Below are 20691 nucleotides of genomic sequence, written 5' to 3' on the forward strand. Positions count from 1 at the left end.
ATGTTAACTGTATCCAGAAGCGCTGTTGACTTCTCTGGGCTCGGACCATTGTACAGTGGAAACGTGTATTGTGGTCAGACTTTTTTGGAAGAAATGGACCCCGTGTGCTCCAGAACAAAGATGAAAAGGACCATCCAGACTGTTACAAGGAACAAGTCCAAAAACCAGGGTGTGTCATGGTATGGGGTTGTGTCAGTGCCAGTGGCAAAGGTAACTAACACTTCTGTGATGGAGCATTAATGCAGAAAAGTACACTGAGATTTTGGAGCAACATATGCTGCCTTTAAGGCAACATCGTTTCCAGGGAGATTTCAACAAGACAATGCAAAACCACATTCTGCACACATTACAAAGGTGTGGCTGTGGAAGAAGAGGGTGTGTCCCCTCTGTCCCCAATAGAGAATGTGTGGAGAATTTAGAAATGAAAAATATGACACTGACGATCCCGTACTGTTACACACATTAAGACCTGTTTACAGGAAGAATGGGACAAAACACCTGAAATGCTTCATCACTTGGTGTCTTCAGTCCATAAACATAATTTAAGTGTTGTGAGAAGGAATGGAAACATTATAAAGTGGGAAATGCTTTACTGTCCCAACTTTTTTAAATGTTTATTTAAAAAAAAACATACCCCCCAAAAACAATAAAATTAATGAGATAAAACATCAAATAATGTGTTGTTGTATTGTTTTGAGAAGGGCTAAAAATGACCTTCGGTGCTTGGTCGCCACTCAGGCCAGTATCGCTGAATTCTTAAATGCCCAGGCCAAAATAAAGTGGCCCTTAACTTTCTTCTAGTTGAACTTTATAAAATGTAAAACCATTTTTATTTGAATAAACACCCCACGGTGTTTAACGTATGCCCCCAGAAATGGGTTAATCAGCAACATTAATTGTATGTAACTGTTGTTTAGATATTGTACATTATTCAAATATTACACTACATTACAGTCATTTTGCTGATGTTTTTTATCCAGTGACTAATAAATGCATGTAGCCAAGAGAATCCAAGCGGGACCAGTGCTGAAGTATTAGTGTAAACAAATAGCCTACAAATACCATCCAATATCTGGAATGATCAGGGTAGTTAAAAAGTTGAAGAAGCTTGGACAAATACATAGACAAGGACTTATTTAAGTATGGTATGTTTATTGTTTCCAAAGTTTGATAGCATTTGTACCTGCATTAAAATGGTTAGTCTATGCTTCTCTGACCTAGCTTTTGCTTCCTGAGCCTATACAAGAGACATCATGGTACAGTAGCCTGGTAGAGTTCCATTAGACTAGAGATAAGTGCTTATGGTTAATATGGTTATAGTTATGGTATGTGGCAGATGCTTTTGTCCAAAGCGACTTACAATATGTAAACACTACATTACTAGTAAATCAATACAATAATACAATCACTCTACTCTAATGTAGCCTACCTTCCAGATGATAGCTGCTGCATGACTGCAGGATTTCCCTTTATTTATTTATTTATTTATTTATATTTATTTATTTTTTGCTCTGGCTAGGCTCAACCTCAGCCTTTAAGCAAACAAACTCACCCTCTCTCTCACACATAATTTTGCCAATTTTATTACTGTGTATAATTGTACACCTCGGTGCTTTTGTAATTCCTTAGCTCCTCGCCATCAACGCCCTCACTAAGAATAAAATAATCGACAATGTCAATGTAGCTGACATCGGGCCACAGCTTCATGTCGTCTATCCATTCCATGAGGGTAGACGGATGGGACACTTTGATCGTATTATCCCCAGAGCACGTCAGAAAATCAGACTCGTGTAACCATCTTTTAGTCATCTTTGATCTTACCTACCTAGCAGTTAGCGTCAGCTACAAACGTCAACACAGCGGAGAGGAAGAAAGATACCGGCTTACACTATGATGCAGCAATGAATCATAGGAAACGTCAGAGTTTGGGAAAGTTGTGGATATTGTGGAGCGATCTGAAAACTCACGAACGGCTTTGAATTTTGCACTTTAGAACTAAACTTTCACTAGAATTCACAAACTTAGAGTTGAGGAAAGGAAACCAAAGAAAAGAAAGGTACTCCAAGGAAGGAACAATTTTTACTGTAATTTTTTTTGTCCTTCTCAAATCATAGTCACCCTTCGAGCGACCAAACCTCAACTTTTAGTGGCCCTGGTCAGTTTTTAATTGCCACTGGCGACCATGCGACTGCTAAATTTCAACCCTGGTTCTGAGTCTAATATAGGTCAAAGATTACTTACAAATCATTGTTTTCAGTTTTAATTTCAATATACCGCCCTAACTTTTTTATGATTTGGAGTTGTATAAATGATCGAATATCTCTACCATGAACAGCAATTACAGTATTTGAAATGCCAGCGTACCGACTTGGAGCTGCTGTTTCTCCCCCGCCATGAGAACCACCAACGTCCTCCTTTCTTGGGCATTTTCTCCTTCACAATATTCTCCAATGCAGCCTGGAGCAAATGCATAGAGTTCCTGATACTCAAAACCCAAACTTAAAACTCAAAAACCTAAATGACTATGAATGGCTGTGACCATGTACACAGAGATAGGCATGCAGTAGCTGAGGCACACACACGCACGCACACACGCACGCTCACAAACATAAAAGTAGGACATACAGGATTGGAGCAAAACACAGTGGGAAAGCAATAAGTAAAGAATCCTAAAGCAGAGTACATATAACTCAGGCATGAGTACTTAGAACAGTGTCAAATGGGATGGGATTGAGGGAGTGAAATGAAATAAAAAAAAAGAGGGGAAAAAACAAGTTAAGTCTTTTTACAGGAGTTTAATGCCTCATAGAGCAAATCAGAACATTTAGAGAACACATTAGGGTGCAAGCTAGTATGAGGAACTTGAATACAACAAAATATTGCACTAGAAGACAACGTGAGTGAAAATAATTGCAGAACATTTTATCTTATATTTTTAAATGGATTTAAGTCTTATCTCTGGTTTACATATTTATGGTATGATTAACTTTATAATTGGGGGAAAAAAAAATACAACCCCCCCCCCGCCAAATTGTCTAAAATTTAGTTATATACAATTCCCAAATTCTTGCTATATCTTTTCTATTGCTCAAAGACCAACCATGTGTCCTTGACAAGCATCCAGCACGTTCTTCCCATGCAGTGAAAACCAAGAATTTGTTCTGGAATTGTGTAGTTTTCTATCAGGGTCATTTCAGAATCATTTAGCTCCTTTAAAAAAAATCAATACTTTGCAGCTTGTCACAAGTTTGGGTTGCTACGATACCATGGCCATATTATTACCAGTTTCAAAAGTGTTAAACTTGTACTGGTCTTGTTTTTACAAGTAGTCTGGCCTTAACTACATCTCTGGTTCTGGGTCTCAAAACACAATATCTAAAATGGGTGAGACCTTTGCAGCCCATGATAACCTGGGGAACATACTGTATATCAACAACCTGAGCACAGCAAAAAACTGGCATGGCCCATAAAGGCTAGACTGAAACCCTCTGCTGCAGAAAGATCCTGTAATAGTTTATATAATAAGTATGCAGTTTTACCTTTGGCAAGGGTTTCTGGAACACCTGCATAGCCAGCACAAGAGGAGCCGCTGTACTCCAGTTATAATACCTTACAGATATAAACAGAACTATTATCATGATTTTTTAAAATAAAAAGATAATTTATTATTCAGTGAAATATTCTCCATACTTAGCTCCAATCTTTACAACCAGATTGGGGTCATCAATAATTGATGGATTATTAGCAAACTCCTGATAGGATACTGCTTTTTCCTCAAACTCCTCTGTGAAAGCAAAATACAGGCTTTGTTGATCAACATCTTCTATAGATGAAACCATAATTTCTTCTAAAACCAACCTTACTGTTTACTTACGGTACAAAACAACTGTTTACCTTGAGTGATGTCTCGGTTCTCTGTCAATCCTCCACACAAAGAGATGGCAATACTGGGCACCTCTCCTGATTGATCAGAAAAGCTGTCCACTCCGCTGTCCATGCCACTGCTTCCCACTGATTGAGGTGACTGATTGGTACTCCTCTCTGTCCTACCCCTAACTAACCCTGTGCTATCACTGTACAATAAAAGCATTACTTGTATCAGAATGATTTCAGATTTGATCAGGCAAAAATAAAACTAGACCAGTGTGCTTACTTCATATATGCCATTAGGAAGAAGAATTATTTTACTCACTTCTTTGGAAAATAGAGTGCTGCGACCTCAGGCTCCAGTGCTGTAAGGTCATCCAAATACACACCATCTGATCCAAGATGATGACTTCTTTTGTCTAAGAATAAATAAACATCACTTGAATCTTGATGCTTGAAAGCCCAAAGACTGAAGAGAAGCCTTAGGAAAACCAACCTTTTCTTTTTGACAGAGAGTCAGTTTTACTGTGGACCTGGACCCCAGGTCTCTGCAGTTCATCCTCCAGATCAGCAATAAAGTGAGCTGCTGCACCAATCACTTCCACCTCCACAGATGGAGCGAGAACAGATACTGGACCTCCTGCCTCTTCGGCTCTGAGTACTGGAGGCTTTTCCTCCACTTTTTCCACTTTTCCAACTCCTGTGATTGCATGAAAGTGCATGCTGTCTGACATGGGGATCGATGCTGGAGTCACCAGCATGGGCTCTGTGAGGGACTGCTTGAATATGGGCTGTGCCAAAAGATAAAGATTTTGGTAATAAGAGGTTTTGACCCTTATTTCTTGTATATACAAATGACCCATTTAAAAATGACTGAAAGTGGAATAGTACTAAACATATTTTTTTCCCAAGATCACACTTGCAGTTCCCTCCACAATTATTGGCACCCCTTGTAAAGATCAGTAAAATGGGTTAGAAAAAAACCCCACCTTCTGGTGAAGCAGCTTCTTCTCACACTGAAAAAATGAGAAAAAAACAACCTTTAATTGAAACAAAATTATTCTGTACTGTTAGAAATTTGCCTGGAAGAGGACCCAAGTTTATTTTGTCCCCACGTACAGTGAAGAGGATGGTAAGAGAAGCTTTTTTTTTCTTCAAATTATTGGCACCCCTGGTAAAGATGATTAAAAGTTTTTTTTCCCCAACCCTTTATACTAATCTTTACAAGGGGTGTCAATAATTGTAGAGGGCACTGTAGCACACAGTCCCTTAAAACAACATCTTATTAAAGTAGGTAGGTCTCTATCTTGACCTAAGTAGGTGAGGTACAAAGTGTTACAAATTAACTGCCTTTGTAATATATGATTACAGGTGATTTTAAGTATGAGTTTTATTCATTGCATTTCTTATTTTCAGATACTTGTCAGTTAAATCTCAGTTCTTTTCATGACTGTTTTATCCCAGGATTTTTTTTAAATTATTTTATTTCTAGACTTCCAGATATAATTTGAAGTGTACTGTATTTGATACATTAAAAACATGCGCATTATTGAAACTGCATAAAGGAACATTTTAACACAATTAATTTTAACCTTTAGTATCTTTGAACTTAACCCCAGAATATTCTTTTTTTTTTTTAAAAACACTGTCTGAGGCTTCTAAGGCTACATCCACACGACAACGGCAACGAGATGTTATTTAAAAAAATATCGCGTCCAAATGGGCAACGATCAGTAAAATATCAGGTCCATATGGCAACGCAACGCTTGCTGAAAACGATGCAATACACACGCCACACCTCTAGGGGTGCTGTAAGACGGTCCCTTCGGAGACACCAGAACGATAGAAGAAGTAAGGACGCATGCGCATAAACTATTATGCGCGAGACTTCATATTAGCCACAAAGTCAGAAAAATCTGTTTGTAAAATTACATTATAATGACCAAATACAATGAAAAGTATTTTTCCAGTCTCACCTGTGAAAGGTAATCCCATGTGATCTCGTTTGGACGGTAAACCTGTTGGTACAGTTAAACGCAGCACATGAATGAGGCATCTTTATTCTCCGCTTTGACCCATCCAATATGGCGGCGAGGATGACGTATGATTCTACGCGGAATGCGGCGTCTTTAATGGTCCGGAATAAATTGAATGCTACACGTTGATGGATTAATTTGTTCTTCTACACCCTTTTTGAGGAATGTATTGTAGGACTTAAACCAACATCTGAAGAGGTGAGATCGCTCCTTTTTTTCCCTATTTTTGCTGGCGGGATTGACTCTGCCCTAAGGGCTATTCTCTCTCTCTCTCTCTGCACCATTACACAATAAATATTCACAGTGAAAATATTTTGTAAACGGCGTTTCATGAACCAAGTTATAGGATTTGTTGACAACTCGCATCGAGTTCGTTACACTTCTACCCGGCGTGAAGCACTCACAGTCATGTGGTTGTGACGTCATCATAAACAAATCTGTTCTACTCATCCAGACGACTTCGCAACGGCAACGTTGCCAGATCTTTCCACTCTGGAACCCATTCTCAAAAGATTGCGTTTTGGGGCACCCAAAACGCCGGTGCCGTGTGGACGCCAGGCCGAAACGATAAACAATTGTATCGGATTCACCTGAATCCGTTGCCGTGTGGACAGGGCCTAAGTTTCGCAACAAAATAAGTGCTCAGCCTGTCATCCAGAGATCATTTGAATCCCGATAATATCATAACCATCTGTGGCTGGAAGCCAAGAAGGCAAAATTGGCAAATGCTGTCTCGGAGGGAGGGGTGGTGTATTCTCTCCACTGTCAATAACAGTGACACTCGCCAGTCATGGGATTCTGTGAGCTCATTTATGTGAAAGAGGGTAGATAGAGATTTGACTGTAATGCAGCGTGAGCTTAATTCATTAATGTGTCTCGGAGCAAGCAGTTAGCCTTTGTCCTCCCCAGCTGATAGCTGTACAATAAGGGAAAGCTGACTGATGGGAGGGAATTGTTAGGTGACCACATTTAGGAGAAAAGTGTGGGTAAAAAAAACAAAAGAAAAAAAAAAAGATCTGAAGTTTCATACTTAACCAGATCAGAAAATGAGTGACTTTAATTTCCATACATATAACATGACTGACAAACACTTATCTGGACTACTTTATTAATTATTCAAACAATCTAGCAACATTTTTCTTATCAGTACATATTTTGTCATCCTTTTCATCATAGCAAAGCATTAAAGAAGTTCTTCAATTATGATGGTCTGTTCTGGTACCTTGGCAGCCTGAGGGAGTTCCCCCCAGGCCCACAGCATCTCAGGGTTCTCTGCCTTCCCCTTGGCCATCTGACTGACCAGCAGCTCTGAGTCGCTCTTGGGTGTAGAAGGCAAGGAGTCATGTCCCATACTTGCACAAGTGAGAGAAGTAGAGGGTGAACATAACTGCTTTAACTGAAAAACATTATGATGGCAGAGACTCTAGATGCACTGATACCTAATTGTAGCTGGAAATGTGGAGGATTGCTGTGGGCAAGAGATGGACAGACCTCCATTAGTTGGGACAGACAGAGTACAGGCTGGTTCCACACTTGTTCTGTGAAAGCAATTAGTTAAAATGTGAACATACTTAAATAAAATAAATAAATAAATAAATAAAAAATATTGTTGGGCGATAGGCTCCAGCTTGCCTGTGACCCTGTAGAACAGGATAAAGTGGCTAGAGATAATAAGATGAGATGAGATTGGAAATATTGTTGGGGAACACGTAGCATGAATTGTGATGACCAAAATTATTACAATTATGATCACAATTTTTTCTTATTTTTAGGGAGGTTCATTGGCATACCTTTGCACACTTGTCCAATCTTCATTGCGTTGTGAGTACTCTTTGCTCTGCATAAATGAGCTACTGGGTGGGCCACTATTGACCTGTTCAGCATAGGGGTCATATGGCATAGATCTGGGAACAGACAAACATACAGAAAAAAAAAACAACTGTATACAAGAATGACTAAATTCCCTCAGCTGGCAGGGCATTCTTTCATGGGCCTCTTCCCCTTAAAGGAACAGTGAGGTTTTCAATAACCAAGCCTATGGACTTCATCCAAACTGGATCCAAAGAGCTGAAATTCTTTCCCAGTAGACTTCTTTATTTGGGCTTGTGACAGTGAAACCATTGTTTATTTTTTCCAATATGGTTTTGTTTAATTACTGGCACCTTGAAAAGTGACTCTGTGAAGGGGAGAGCATTAAATTTAGTCTGTTACTGATAAGAGGAATTACAGAAAAAAAATCTTTGGTTTGCAGTAAAAACAAGTTCTTCCTGGAAGATGTTTTAGCGCTGCTTGAGAGGAGGAAAGACTGAATGCCAATTTTTATTATTATTATAAAGGGTATTATATTATAAGTATTATAGAGTAGTTCACATGAGCTTGGAAGTATTATAAAGGGTTCACATGAGCTTGGATTGAGTGTAAAGGCATTTCATGGAATTCATTCTTCAGCAGCAAGACAAACTCTCTCTCTCTCTCTCTCTCTCATACACAGTGGTGCTTGAAAGTTTGTGAACCCTTTAGAATTTTCTATATTTCTGCATAAATATGATCTAAAACATCAGCAGATTTTCACACAAGTCCTAAAAATAGACAAAGAGAACCCAGTTAAACAAAGAGACAAAAATATTATACTTGGTCATTTATTTATTGAGGAAAATGATCCAATATTACATATCTGTGAGTGGCAAAAGTATGTGAACCTCGAGGATTAGCAGTTAATTTGAAGGTGAAATTAGAGTCAGGTGTTTTCAAATCAATGGGATGACAATCAGGTGTGAGTGGGCACCCTGTTTTATTTAAAGAACAGGGATCTATCAAAGTCTGATCTTCACAACACATGTTTGTGGAAGTGTATCATGGCACAAACAAAGGAGATTTCGGAGGACCTCAGAAAAAGCATTGTCGATGCTCATCAGGCTGGAAAAGGTTACAAAACCATCTCTAAAGAGTTTGGACTCCACCAATCCACAATCAGACAGATTGTGTACAAATGGAAGAAATTCAAGACCATTGTTACCCTCCCCAGGAGTGGTCGACCAACAAAGATCGCTTCAAGAGCAAGGCATGTAATAGTCGGCGAGGTCACAAAGGACCCCAGGGTAACTTCTAAGCATCTGAAGGCCTCTCTCACATTGGCTAATATTAATGTTCATGAGTCCACCATCAGAACACTGAACAACAATGGTGTGCATGGCAGGGTTGCAAGGAGAAAGCCACTGCTCTCTCAAAAGAACATTGCTGCTCGTCTGCAGTTTGCTAAAGATCACGTGGACAAGCCAGAAGGCTATTGGAAAAATGTTTCATGGACGGATGAAACCAAAATAGAACTTTTTGGTTGAAATGAGAAGCGTAATGTTTGGAGAAAGGAAAACACTGCATTCCAGCATAAGAACCTTGTCCCATCCATGAAACATGGTGATGGTAGTATCATGGTTTGGGCCTGTTTTGCTGCATCTGGGCCAGGACGGCTTGCCATCATTGATGAAACAATGACTTCTGAATCATACCAGCAAATTCTAAAGGAAAATGTCAGGACATCTGTCCATGAACTGAATCTCAAGAGAAAGTAGGTCATGCAGCAAGACAATGACCCTAAGCACACAAGTCGTTCGACCAAAGAATGGTCAAAAGAAGAATAAAGTTAATGTTTTGGAATGGCCAAATCAAAGTCCTGAACTAAATCCAATCGAAATGTTGTGGAAGGACCTGAAGTGAGCAGTTCATGTGAGGAAACCCACTAACATCCCAGAGTTGAAGCTGTTCTGTCTGGAGGAATGGGCTAAAATTCCTCCAAGCCGGTGTGCAGGACTGATCAACAGTTACTGGAAATGTTTAGCTGCAGTTATTGCTGCACAAAGGGGTCACACCAGATACTGAAAGCAAAAGTTCACATACTTTTGCCATTCACAGACATGTTATATTGGATCATTTTCCTCAATAAATAAATGACCAAGTATAATTTTTTTTCTCATTTGTTTAAACTGTTTTCTCTTTATCTACTTTTAGGACTTGTGTGAAATCTGATTATGTTTTAGGTCATATTTATGCAGAAATATAGAAAATTCTAAAGGGTTCACAAACTTTCAAGCACCACTGTACTTTTATGGAGTATGAACAAAACGTCACAGCCTGCCTCTCACAAATGTACTTATTCACTTATTCTTGCATTCAGGCTATAGTAATTTATATCAGCTATCTAAAAATTGTTTTCTAAAATGCCGCACTGTCAGATTCAGAAAGTTTTCATAAATACATTTTTTACAGCACACTATCAAATTAGACACATTATCAAGCCAACAGAACATAAGACAGGTGTGTTTACAGGCCATCAGGAGGGATAGCAGGTTCGAAAAGCTCCATCTCTGTAGTGCTTATATCGTCTCAACTAATTAGCTAACTTCATATCAGTGAAGCTGGCTTGCTAACTCAGAATTTAACAAACTTGGTTCGCTAGTAACAAACCTACATTCCACATTTAAAATCTACATCAAGAAACTAGCTAGCAAATGGCTGCACTATAGGTAATGCACACCGTCATCAGCAACCAGAGGAGCCTGTTCAGTGACAGAATGCTCCTTCCCAAGTGCAGGACGAACAGACTTAAAAACTCCTTTGTCCCTCATGCCATCAGACTGTACAACTCCTCTCTGGGGTGTGTGTGTGTAACAGGAGGACAGAGGACGGGAAGGAGCAGTAGCCTAGCCTAACAATAAGCAATACTGGACAATGTGCAATATAAAGTGCAATACCTCTCCTGCTGCCCCCCCCTTCCTCTCTTCCCCATATCTTATTCGTTTTATATTTGTATATGAGTGATTCCACGCTTATGGGTACTGAAATGGGGACATGAACTTATTTTTAAAAATTCACCTAAAACCATTTCTTTTTTTTACCATCAGGTCACAAAACATGTAATCTTTAATGAATGATATGTTAAAAGATAACTTTAATTTTCTGAGATGTAATAAAAACATATTTATATGCCAAAGTCAGAACGTAACAGAAGTGTTGTTATATATTCTCAGTTTTAACAATGTAGAATTACTTTTTGAAACATAGGAAGGTGATGTTTTAGCAAATATAATTAATAAACATGTGTAGTAGAATAAACATACACATTCTTTCAATAAGATTAACATGGTATATAGCTAGATTGTAATTAATTTGTAACAGACGCGAGATGGACAATCGTAACAGAAGTAATGTAACAGACATCATTTTGGAACTCATAGGCTTGACTTTGGCATATAAATGTTTTTATTACATCTCAGAAAATTAAAGTTATCTTTTAACATATCATTCATTAAAGATTACATGTTTTGTGACCTGATGGTAAAAAAAGAAATGGTTTTAGGTGAATAAGTTCATGTCCCCATTTCAGTACCCATAAGCGTGGAATCACTCATATGTAAATAATTAATTTAATTTATCTAGAAGTTTTTTTCTCTGTTTTCTATTCTCCGTTTATCCTGTAATGATGCTGCTGGAATCTTAATTTCCCTGAGGGAACCCGCCCAAAGGGATCAATAAAGTTCAATCTAATCTAATCTAATCTAATCTAATCTAATCTAATCTAATCTAATCTAATCTAATCTAATCTAATCTAATCTAATCTAATCTAATCTAATCTAATCTAATCTAATCTAGTTACACTATATTGCCAAAAGTATTTGCTCACCCAACCAAATTATCAGAATCAGGTGTTCCAATCACTTCCATGGCCACAGGTGTATAAAATCAAGCACCTAGGCATGCAGACTGTTTTTACAGTTTGGAGCTGGCCCCTTCCTCTTCCAACATGACTGTGCACCAGTGCACAAAGCAAGGTCCATAAAGACATGGATGACAGAGTCTGGTGTGGATGAACTTGACTGGCCTGCACAGATTGTCCTGACCTCAACCCGATAGAACACCTTTGGGATGAATTAGAGTGGAGACTGAGAGCCAGGCCTTCTTGTCCAACGTCAGTGTGTGACCTCACAAATGCGCTTCTGGAAGAATGGTCAAAAATTCCCATAAACACACTCCTAAACCTTGTGGACAGCCTTCCCAGAAGAGTTGAAGCTGTTCTAGCTGCAAAGGGTGGACCGACGTCATATTGAACCCTATGGATTAGGAATGGGATGTCACTTAAGCTCATATGTGAGTCAAGGCAAGTGAGCGAATACTTTTGGCAATATAGTGTACCTATAATGGACACGTTTAGCTGGGTAACTTTGTTCCACTGAGAAATGAGTTTATAGCTAGGATGTGTGCAATGCTGTAACTGTAAAGCATCACATCTTGACTGAGCCCACAAACAGCAAAGTTATAAGCATTAAGAGACTTTTATTCCTTCAGTTTCTCTCCAGTATAAATGCTTGCAATATATATAGTATGTCCAGCTATCGCAGGCCAGGCCACCGCTTCAGATCATTTAGCCACTGACAGGACACCAAGCCATAAAGATATTCTAGAATAAAGCCATCTGAAAGGGTTAGTTTAGCTGAATAGCACTCACTGTCCTGTAGTGGAAATCCAAAATAATACACAGATAACATTTTAGCTAATGTCACTCCAGTTCCTAAATACAATTCTTGATAGATTCTTCAGTCAGATTATAACCAAGTAGCATCAGATTGCATGCACACCTCTGCTTGTTTACAAACAGCAAAGGGCTCTATAGACTGCCACACACATACTTTGGTGTTTTGCTTTCAGACTAAGTGAAATCTAACCGCCAATATCCATTCCATCCAGTGAGGCCCAAGGATTGAAGGACTCCTGAACAATTTCTTCAGTTAATCACAAGATGACATTACGACTGCTCATCTGGATACTCACCTGCTAGGTGTGGTTTCTGTATCATCAGAACTCATATCAATGGGGAACATGTCCTCATCCTCTGAGTCTCCATTGTCCTCTCGCTTCACACTGTCTAATTTGGATTTCTTTCTTCTCTTCCTCCTCTTCTTCATGCCATTCTCTCCTGAGGGGCCCACAGATTGGATGGAAGTCCCAGTTATAGGCTCAATCAGACGAGACACACTTTTCCCCATCTGGGATTCCATCAATGCGGAGCCATCAGTTATTATTGGAGATGTGGCCAGATGAGATGGCACCATCTCCTGCGGACAACATTTTAACAATTAGCCTGAAGTAGTTTGAGACGGCCCTACATCATGATAATAACCTTAAAGCTGCAAGATACTGCAAGAAGCTGCAAGTAACAATGTATATACAGTACACTACTATGCTACTACCACTATGCAAGACAACAGGCCAAATATCAGCATTAATCTCGACAAGTTTCTGCATAACACAAATATGAGCAGTGTCTCAGAAATAAACATTTTATAGTGCAGATGTGCAGTTTATCGCTCTGGGGTCAGACTGTTTCAACTGTGTATCTAGACGTGTTGTAAAAACAAACAGTAGGGAGGTATTGGGTCATAGTCTATGGCAGGCTATCTCTCATCGCTAGCTATTTTTGACTTGCTCGACCCTTGGATCAGAATTAAGTAGAAAAAAAAAACATCGTCTCTTACTTAATTTTCTAGTGATTGCAATGCTGTTTTGCATTCGATTAAATTTTTCTGTAAACTTAATAGTAATAAGCCATAAATCCAACCAGGCAAACGTCATCGGCTGCTAAACAAAATGACCAATGAGCGGTCTCTCTTTATCTCTGTCTCACTGTCTTTTTACCTTTTAGTCAGTGAATCGCCATGAGCAGAGAAAACCCCAGAAGTAAAAACAGGGAGCTGTGATAGCCTGGAGATTTTCTCTGCTTAGACACACAGGTGATCTACACTATTTGGCCAAAAGTTTGTGGACACCTGAACATCACACCCATATATGCTTTTTTGAACATCGCTTTCCAGATGTAGTTCCCCCTTTGCTGTTATAATAAACTCTACTCTTCTGGGAGGGTTTCCACATACACACAGATCAGCCATAACATTAAAACCACTGACAGGTGAAGTGAATAACATTTATTATCTTGTTACAATGTCACCTGTCAAAGGGTGGGATATGCACTGTATTAGCTGAACTAGTGAACAGTCAGTTCAAGAAGTTGCTGTGCTGGAAGCAAGAAACATGGGCAAGCATAAGGATTTGTATGACTTTGATAAGGGCCAAAACTGAGATATTTTGCATAAAATTTAACTGGACAGAGCCAAATGGTCCTAAAGGCAAGTTTTTAGAGTGTGAGGAAAGAAATTAACCTAACCTAACCTTATTTTCCAAGAGATATGCTTGTTTTTGTTTGCACAAATATGAATAGTGCCCCCAGTGGCCAATTTCAATAAGACTGCATCATATAGTTTGTGTGCGCGCGCGTGTTGGATGTCCATCATCAAAAATCCACCTACAGATTAGCACATAGATGGACCATAAATTTCGACTCAATCAGATTTACAGTTCTTAAGAAACAATTATCTGACCTTAGCCCCACCCCTTTTGTATTACCATGCACCAAACTTAGAATCTTGTCCTGTATAAGCTTTTCAAGCTTCTTCTGGATATGCACAAGCAGTCATGAGTTAAAATGTTTGTGATCATTATTGAAGTTCACTCTCTGCTAAGTAGTTTGGCACCAAATTGGTGAAGATAAACCAAAAATCCTTGGACTAGTTGTCCTGGGGGGGAAACAAACAAACAAACAAACAAACAAACAAACAAACAAACAAACAAACAAACAAACAAACAAAAACACCTCTAGATGTTTTGTTCTGTTTGTTTGTGAGTACCCAAGGAATTAGCCACAGAAAGAATTTACTTTGCAAGTTCATAAGATGTGGACCACAACATAAAACCTTGTGCTATTGCACCACCATCAGGCCGATGTGGGTCCCTTCAAGTGCCTGAGTAGTGGGCGGTAAACTTCATCTTTTCTCCAAATTTGGTGTTTATATGATCTTTCCTGTGTGACACGGTGGTGTAGTGGTTAGCGCTGTCGCCTCACAGCAATAAGGTCCGGGTTCGAGCCCTGTGGCCAGCGAGAGCCTTTCTGTGCGGAGTTTGCATGTTCTCCCTGTGTCCGTGTGGGTTTCCTCTGGGTGCTCCGGTTTCCCCCACAGTCCAAAGACATGCAGGTTAGGTTAACTGGTGACTCTAAATTGACCATAGGTGTGAATGTGAATGGTTGTTGGTGTCTATGTGTCAGCCCTGTGATGACCTGGCGACTTGTCCAGGGTGTACCCCACCTTTCGCCCGTAGTCAGCTGGGATAGGCTCCAGCTTGCCTGCGACCCTGTGGAACAGGATAAAGTGGCTAGAGATAATGAGATGAGATGATCTTTCCTTTGCTCTCCATACCATTTTAGCAGAAAACCAGAACAACAATAATAATATTAAGAAGAAAAATCCTAGCAATTACAAAAGAGTTATTATGTTATTATATCTATGACACATTGTTATATTTGTCAATTATGTTGTGATATTTATGACACATTAAATTTCTTTTGTTCTCTGTGCTTGGTCAGTGAGAACAGCCATACTGGTATCTGACAGGAAGTCCATGGTAACTCAAATAACTCAAATGGTGAGCAGAAAAGCATCTCAGAATGCACAACATGCCTAACTTTAGGTGGATGGGTTACGATGGTGGAAGACTACATTGGGTCTACATTTGCCTCAAGGTGTGTTATGCATTTTGAGATGCTTTTTTTGCTCACCATTTGAGTCATTAGAGTTACTGTAGCCTTCCTGTCAGTTTGATCCAGTCTGTCCATTTTTCTCAGACCTCTCTCATAAACAAGGTACTTGTTAGGGTTGTTGGAGGTGTGGTGAATTAGGACCCAGAACACGCACACAGACAGTAATCCAAGAAGCGTAGTAGGTTTAATCCAGAAAGAGTCGTGGCAAAAATGTAAATAAACTTAAGAAAACAATAACGGAAATAGCCCAGTATAAAAAAATGTGAAACTTGACTTGAAAAAAACGAGGCAGGCAAAGACATGAAAAAACACTTGGAAGGAAAAAAAACATGAAAAACTCTAGAGGCAAAAAAACAGCTAGAGTCTACATATGAGACATTCTGGCACGGTCTGTGGCTGAGAATGGCATTTAAAAAGGCAGTGGTGGTAATCAGGAAGTGAATGCAGGTGAGCACTCACTGAACGGGGAAGCAGGCAAGATGGAATTCCCATCCCGGATCCGGATCAGAGCTGACGTGGAAGATCCGCAAACTCAGGAGCGGATGTCTGAGGCGGAGCGTGACAGTACCCCCCCTTCAACGAGTGCCTCCAGGCGCTTTAGGAAGAGCGTCAGTGATGAGGGTTGGGTCTAAGATGAACCTGGCATGGACCCAACTTCTCTCCTCGGGACTGTAACCTTCCCAGTCCACCAGGTATTGAAGTCCTCTGCCTTGCCGCAGCACCTTCAGCAGCTTTTTGACGGTGTAGGCTTCGCTGCCATCTATAAACCTGGGAGGAGGAGGAGGTTTGGAGGGTGGGGACAAAGAACTGGAGACAAGAAGTTTCAACTGTGATACGTGGAACGTGGGGTGAATGCGTCGCATGGTGAGTGGTAATGCCAGTTTGACGGAACATGGATTGATTACCTTACTGACGAGGAAGGGTCCTACGTATCTGGGAGCCAGCTTGCGGGAGACAGTTCTGAGAGGCAGATGGCGCATGGAGAGCATGACTTGCTGCCCCACCCGGTAGGTGGGCGCCTTAGAACGGTGTTTGTCGGCCTGCCTCTTGGATGCTAGGGTGGAGCATAGGAGTCTTCTCTGGGCCAACACCCACGTCCTCCTGCAGCGGCATATGAAGGTCTGGGCTGAGGGTACAGCGACCTCCGCCTCTTGGTTGGGGAAGAGTGGTGGTTGGTAGCCTAGGGAGCACTGGAAGGGCGAGAGACCTGTGGCAGATGAAGGCAGAGTGTTGTGAGCATATTCAACCCAAGAACCACCATCCCCGGATGCCATGCACCTGAGTGCCACTTCCAAGTCTTGATTTGCTCGTTCCACCTGGCCGTTGGTTTGAGGGTGGAATCCTGATGAGAGACTACAGGAGGCCCCAATGAGTTTGCAGAAGGCCCTCCAGAACTGCGCAGTGAATTGAGGACCCCGGTCGGAGACGATGTCAGAGGGGAGTCCAGCAATGAAGATGTGGAGGATGAGTAGTTCAGCAGTTTTTTTTAGCTGTGGGGAGCTTGGGCAGAGGGATGAAGTGGACTGACTTAGAGAAACGGTCAATGACTGTGAGAATGCATGTGTTGCCACCTGAGTTGGGGAGTCCTGTGACGAAGTCCAGGGCGAATGTGTGACCAGGGTCGACGAGGAGTCGGGAGGGGTCTCAGCAAGCCAGCAGGGGGTCAATTGGCTGTCTTGTTCCGGGCACACGTGTCGCAGGCTGCCAAGAACTCCTGGACATCTTCCTTGATCGATGGCCACCAGAAGCGTTTTTGAATGAGTACCAGGGTTCAAGCAGCTCCCGGGTGACAAGCCAACTTGGAGCCATGACCCCACTGCAGCACCTGGGTTCGCACAGAACAGGGAACAAACAGATGGTTACATGGTATATTGCTAGAGTTACCAGCCCCGGGGTCCTGCTCCAGGGCCTTCTGCACTAACGTCTCTACCTCAAGTAGGGTGCCCCCCCCCCCCAGACAGCGTGGGGGGAGGATGATTTCAGGCATTCTAGACTCCTCCTGGCGGGAAGAGAATATCCTGGACAGGGCGTCAGGTTTGCCGTTCTTGGAGCCTGGGCAGGAGGAGAGCATGAACCAGAATCAGGAGAAGAGAGACCATCGGGCTTGACGTGAGTTGAGACGTTTGGCAGACTTGAGGTATTCTAGATTTTTGTGGTCGGTCCAGACAATGAAGGGGAGATCCGACCCCTCAAGCCAGTGTCTCCACTCCTCAAAGGCCAGCTTGATGGCCAACAGCTCTCTGTCGCTGATGTCGTAGTTCCGCTCAGCAGGGGACAACCGGCGAGAGAAGGAGCAGGGGTGGACCTTGTTATCATTGGCCCTCTGGGAGGGAACAGCTCCAACCCAAGACTTGGAAGCGTTGACCTCCACAATGAACTGCTTGGCCGGGTCGGGTATGGTGAGGATGGTTGCTGTGGTGAATTTGCGTTTGAGCATGAAGAAGGCTTTGTCTGCTTCCTCCCCCCACTTGAACGGGCTCTTGATTGAGGTCAATGCTGTGAGAGGTCCGGCCACCATGCTGAAGTCATGGATGAAGCACCTGTAGAAATTAGCAAACCCCAGGAAACGCTGGAGCTCCCGCCATGAGGATGGGGTGGGCCAGTCAGCGACTGCCTCAAGCTTGAGGGGGTCCATCTGGATCCTCGCCGGGGAGATGATGAACCCCAGAAATGAGATGGAGCTCTGGTGGAACTCACTTTTTTCCGCCTTGACAAACAGCTTATTCTCAAACAGGAGCTGGAGGACCTGCCGGATGTGACCCTGATGTTCCTCCAGGGAGCGGGAGAAGATCAGGATGTCATCCAGGTACACAAAAACGAAGATGTTGAGATAGTCCCTTAAGACGTCGTTCACGAGTGCCTGGAAGACTGCGGGAGCGTTGGTCAGGCTGAAGGGGACTACGAGGTACTCATAGTGACCCGCAGTGGTGTTAAAGGCCGTCTTCCACTCATCTCCCTCCCTGAACCTGACGAGATGGTAGGCATTACGTAGATCCAGCTTGGTAAATACCTTGGCTCCCTGGAGTAGTTCAAAGGCCGTGGTCATGAGCAGTAGTGGGTAGCGGTTCTTGACCATGATGGTGTTGAGACCTTGATAATCAATGCAGGGGAAGAGCAACTTGTCTTTCTTCTCCACGAAGAAGAATCCCACCCCGGCTGGGGAGGAGGAAGGCCGGATGATCCCAGCTGCCAAGGACTCAGAAATGTAATTCTCCATGGCTTGCCTTTTGATGGGAGAGAGAGAGAGAGAGAGAGAGAGTAGAGTCGTCCTTTGGGTGGCGCTGTCCCGGGCAGGAGGTCGATTCCACAGTCATAAGGTCTGTGAGGAGGGAGGACCACTGCTCGGGTCTTACTGAAGACAGGCTTTAGATCCAGGTATTCCGGGGGCACGTAAGAGAGATCAGGAAACTCGCTGGCTGAAGGCTGCGGTGGCGAACCCGGTCTACCTGCATGGGTTCGACGGATGAGGTGGGAGATGGAGAGGAGGTGAAGCTGCGGCGAGTCTTCTCTCTCCTCCATTGCTGGATACGGGCGTCGATACGGTTGGCGAGGTCCATGAGGCTGGAGAGGTCCGAAGGCAGTTCCCGCGATACCAGTTCGTCTTTAAAGGGATAGTTCGGGATTTTTGACATGAATCTATATGGTATCCCCGTCAGCAGTGTCGTGCATCCACACTGACTTACCCCCGACAGTGTTCTGTGAGCCTAGATATTGTACAGTGTTGGTCAGTGCACAAGTAGTTCTGGCAGGTTTCCTGGGGTCTGCAAAGTAACACGTTTTTCTTCTCAAAACAGCTCGTGTTCGAATGAGTGATTTATTAGCATAACAAAACCCTTGTAGTCCAAAAAGTCACACCTTGTAATTGCTTGGGGCTACTTTCTCTCAATAGCGATCAGTGCGCGCTGTCACTGTTAACAGTTGTGTGCGAGCTAGCCAACAACTTTCATTTGTTGTTCGACAGTGTTTAGCAGCAGCAAATTGCTTTCCTCCTCAGTATACAAGTGCGCTTCCATGGCAGGGAAAAAGAAACTACCACTGCTGCCTATGTAGTGCCCTATTTATACAAATAGGAGTCATTCAGGATTCAGCCATGTTTTTGCTCCGTGTCATGGCTGAATCCTGAATGACTCCTATTTGTATAAATAGGGCACTACATAGGCAGCAGTGGTAGTTTCTTTTTCCCTGCCATGGAAGCGCACTTGTATACTGAGGAGGAAAGCAATTTGCTGCTGCTAAACACTGTCGAACAACTAATGAAAGTTGTTGGCTAGCTCGCACACAACTGTTAACAGTGACAGCGCGCACTGATCGCTATTGAGAGAAAGTAGCCCCAAGCAATTACAAGGTGTGACTTTTTGGACTACAAGGGTTTTGTTATGCTAATAAATCACTCATTCGAACACGAGCTGTTTTGAGAAGAAAAACGTGTTACTTTGCAGACCCCAGGAAACCTGCCGGAACTACTTGTGCACTGACCAACACTGTACAATATCTAGGCTCACAGAACACTGTCGGGGGTAAGTCAGTGTGGATGCATGACACTGCTGACGGGGATACCATATAGATTCATGTCAAAAATCCCGAACTATCCCTTTAATGGCGTCAGACAAGCCATGCAGGAACATGTCAACCTGGGCGCTCTCGTTCCAACTGCACGATGCCGCCAACGTCTGGAACTCGATGGCGTAGTCTGAGGTAGACAGGAACCCCTGTCATAGCTCCATGAGTTCTCTAGCCGCCTCCCACCCAGACAGAGAACGGTTGAAAGTTTGTCTCATCTCCTTGGAGAAATCCTTGAAGTTGGAGCAGAAATGTGCATTGGCGTCCCAGACCACTGTTCCCCACTCCCTAGCCTTGCCGGTGAGGAGCGAGATGGTATACGCTACCCAGGAGCATTCTGTGGGGAAGGCCAGAGGTTGCAGCTCTAGGATTAATGAGCATTGAGACAAGAATGATCTGCAATTACCTGGTTCTCCATCATAGGGTTGAGGTGCTGGGAGTCTCGGCTTGCGGAAAAAGGTGATGGCAGGAGCTGGAGATGGCTGGGCAGGGGTAGGCACGGCTTGATAACGCTGCATCTGCATGGTGAGGAGGTTGAGTGAGTCGGACAGGGTGGCAAGAGTCTGATTGACTTGTCGTAGGTCTTGT

The 20691-nt window shown here is 42.4% G+C and overlaps 1 protein-coding gene across 4 annotated transcripts in view; it reads right to left on the reverse strand.

Annotated features, from left to right (window-relative positions):
- lpin1a (lipin 1a) overlaps window positions 1-20691 on the reverse strand; it is a 49487-nt gene that overhangs the window by 14067 nt on the left and 14729 nt on the right. For 3 of the 4 annotated variants that reach the window (XM_060933489.1, XM_060933486.1, XM_060933487.1), the window contains exons 4-14: window positions 12726-13009; window positions 7694-7807; window positions 7343-7441; window positions 7126-7255; window positions 4857-4883; window positions 4364-4658; window positions 4193-4286; window positions 3895-4073; window positions 3691-3784; window positions 3540-3609; window positions 2365-2457 (exon numbers count right to left, since the gene is read on the reverse strand). In XM_060933489.1, coding sequence (XP_060789472.1) covers window positions 2365-2457; window positions 3540-3609; window positions 3691-3784; window positions 3895-4073; window positions 4193-4286; window positions 4364-4658; window positions 4857-4883; window positions 7126-7255; window positions 7343-7441; window positions 7694-7807; window positions 12726-13009 — 1479 coding nt within the window. The remainder of the gene's footprint in view (window positions 1-2364; window positions 2458-3539; window positions 3610-3690; window positions 3785-3894; window positions 4074-4192; window positions 4287-4363; window positions 4659-4856; window positions 4884-7125; window positions 7256-7342; window positions 7442-7693; window positions 7808-12725; window positions 13010-20691) is intronic. The other variant, XM_060933488.1, reaches the window with a different exon arrangement.

Source organism: Neoarius graeffei, chromosome 11, assembly GCF_027579695.1.
Source record: "Neoarius graeffei isolate fNeoGra1 chromosome 11, fNeoGra1.pri, whole genome shotgun sequence".
Taxonomy (NCBI): domain Eukaryota; kingdom Metazoa; phylum Chordata; class Actinopteri; order Siluriformes; family Ariidae; genus Neoarius; species Neoarius graeffei.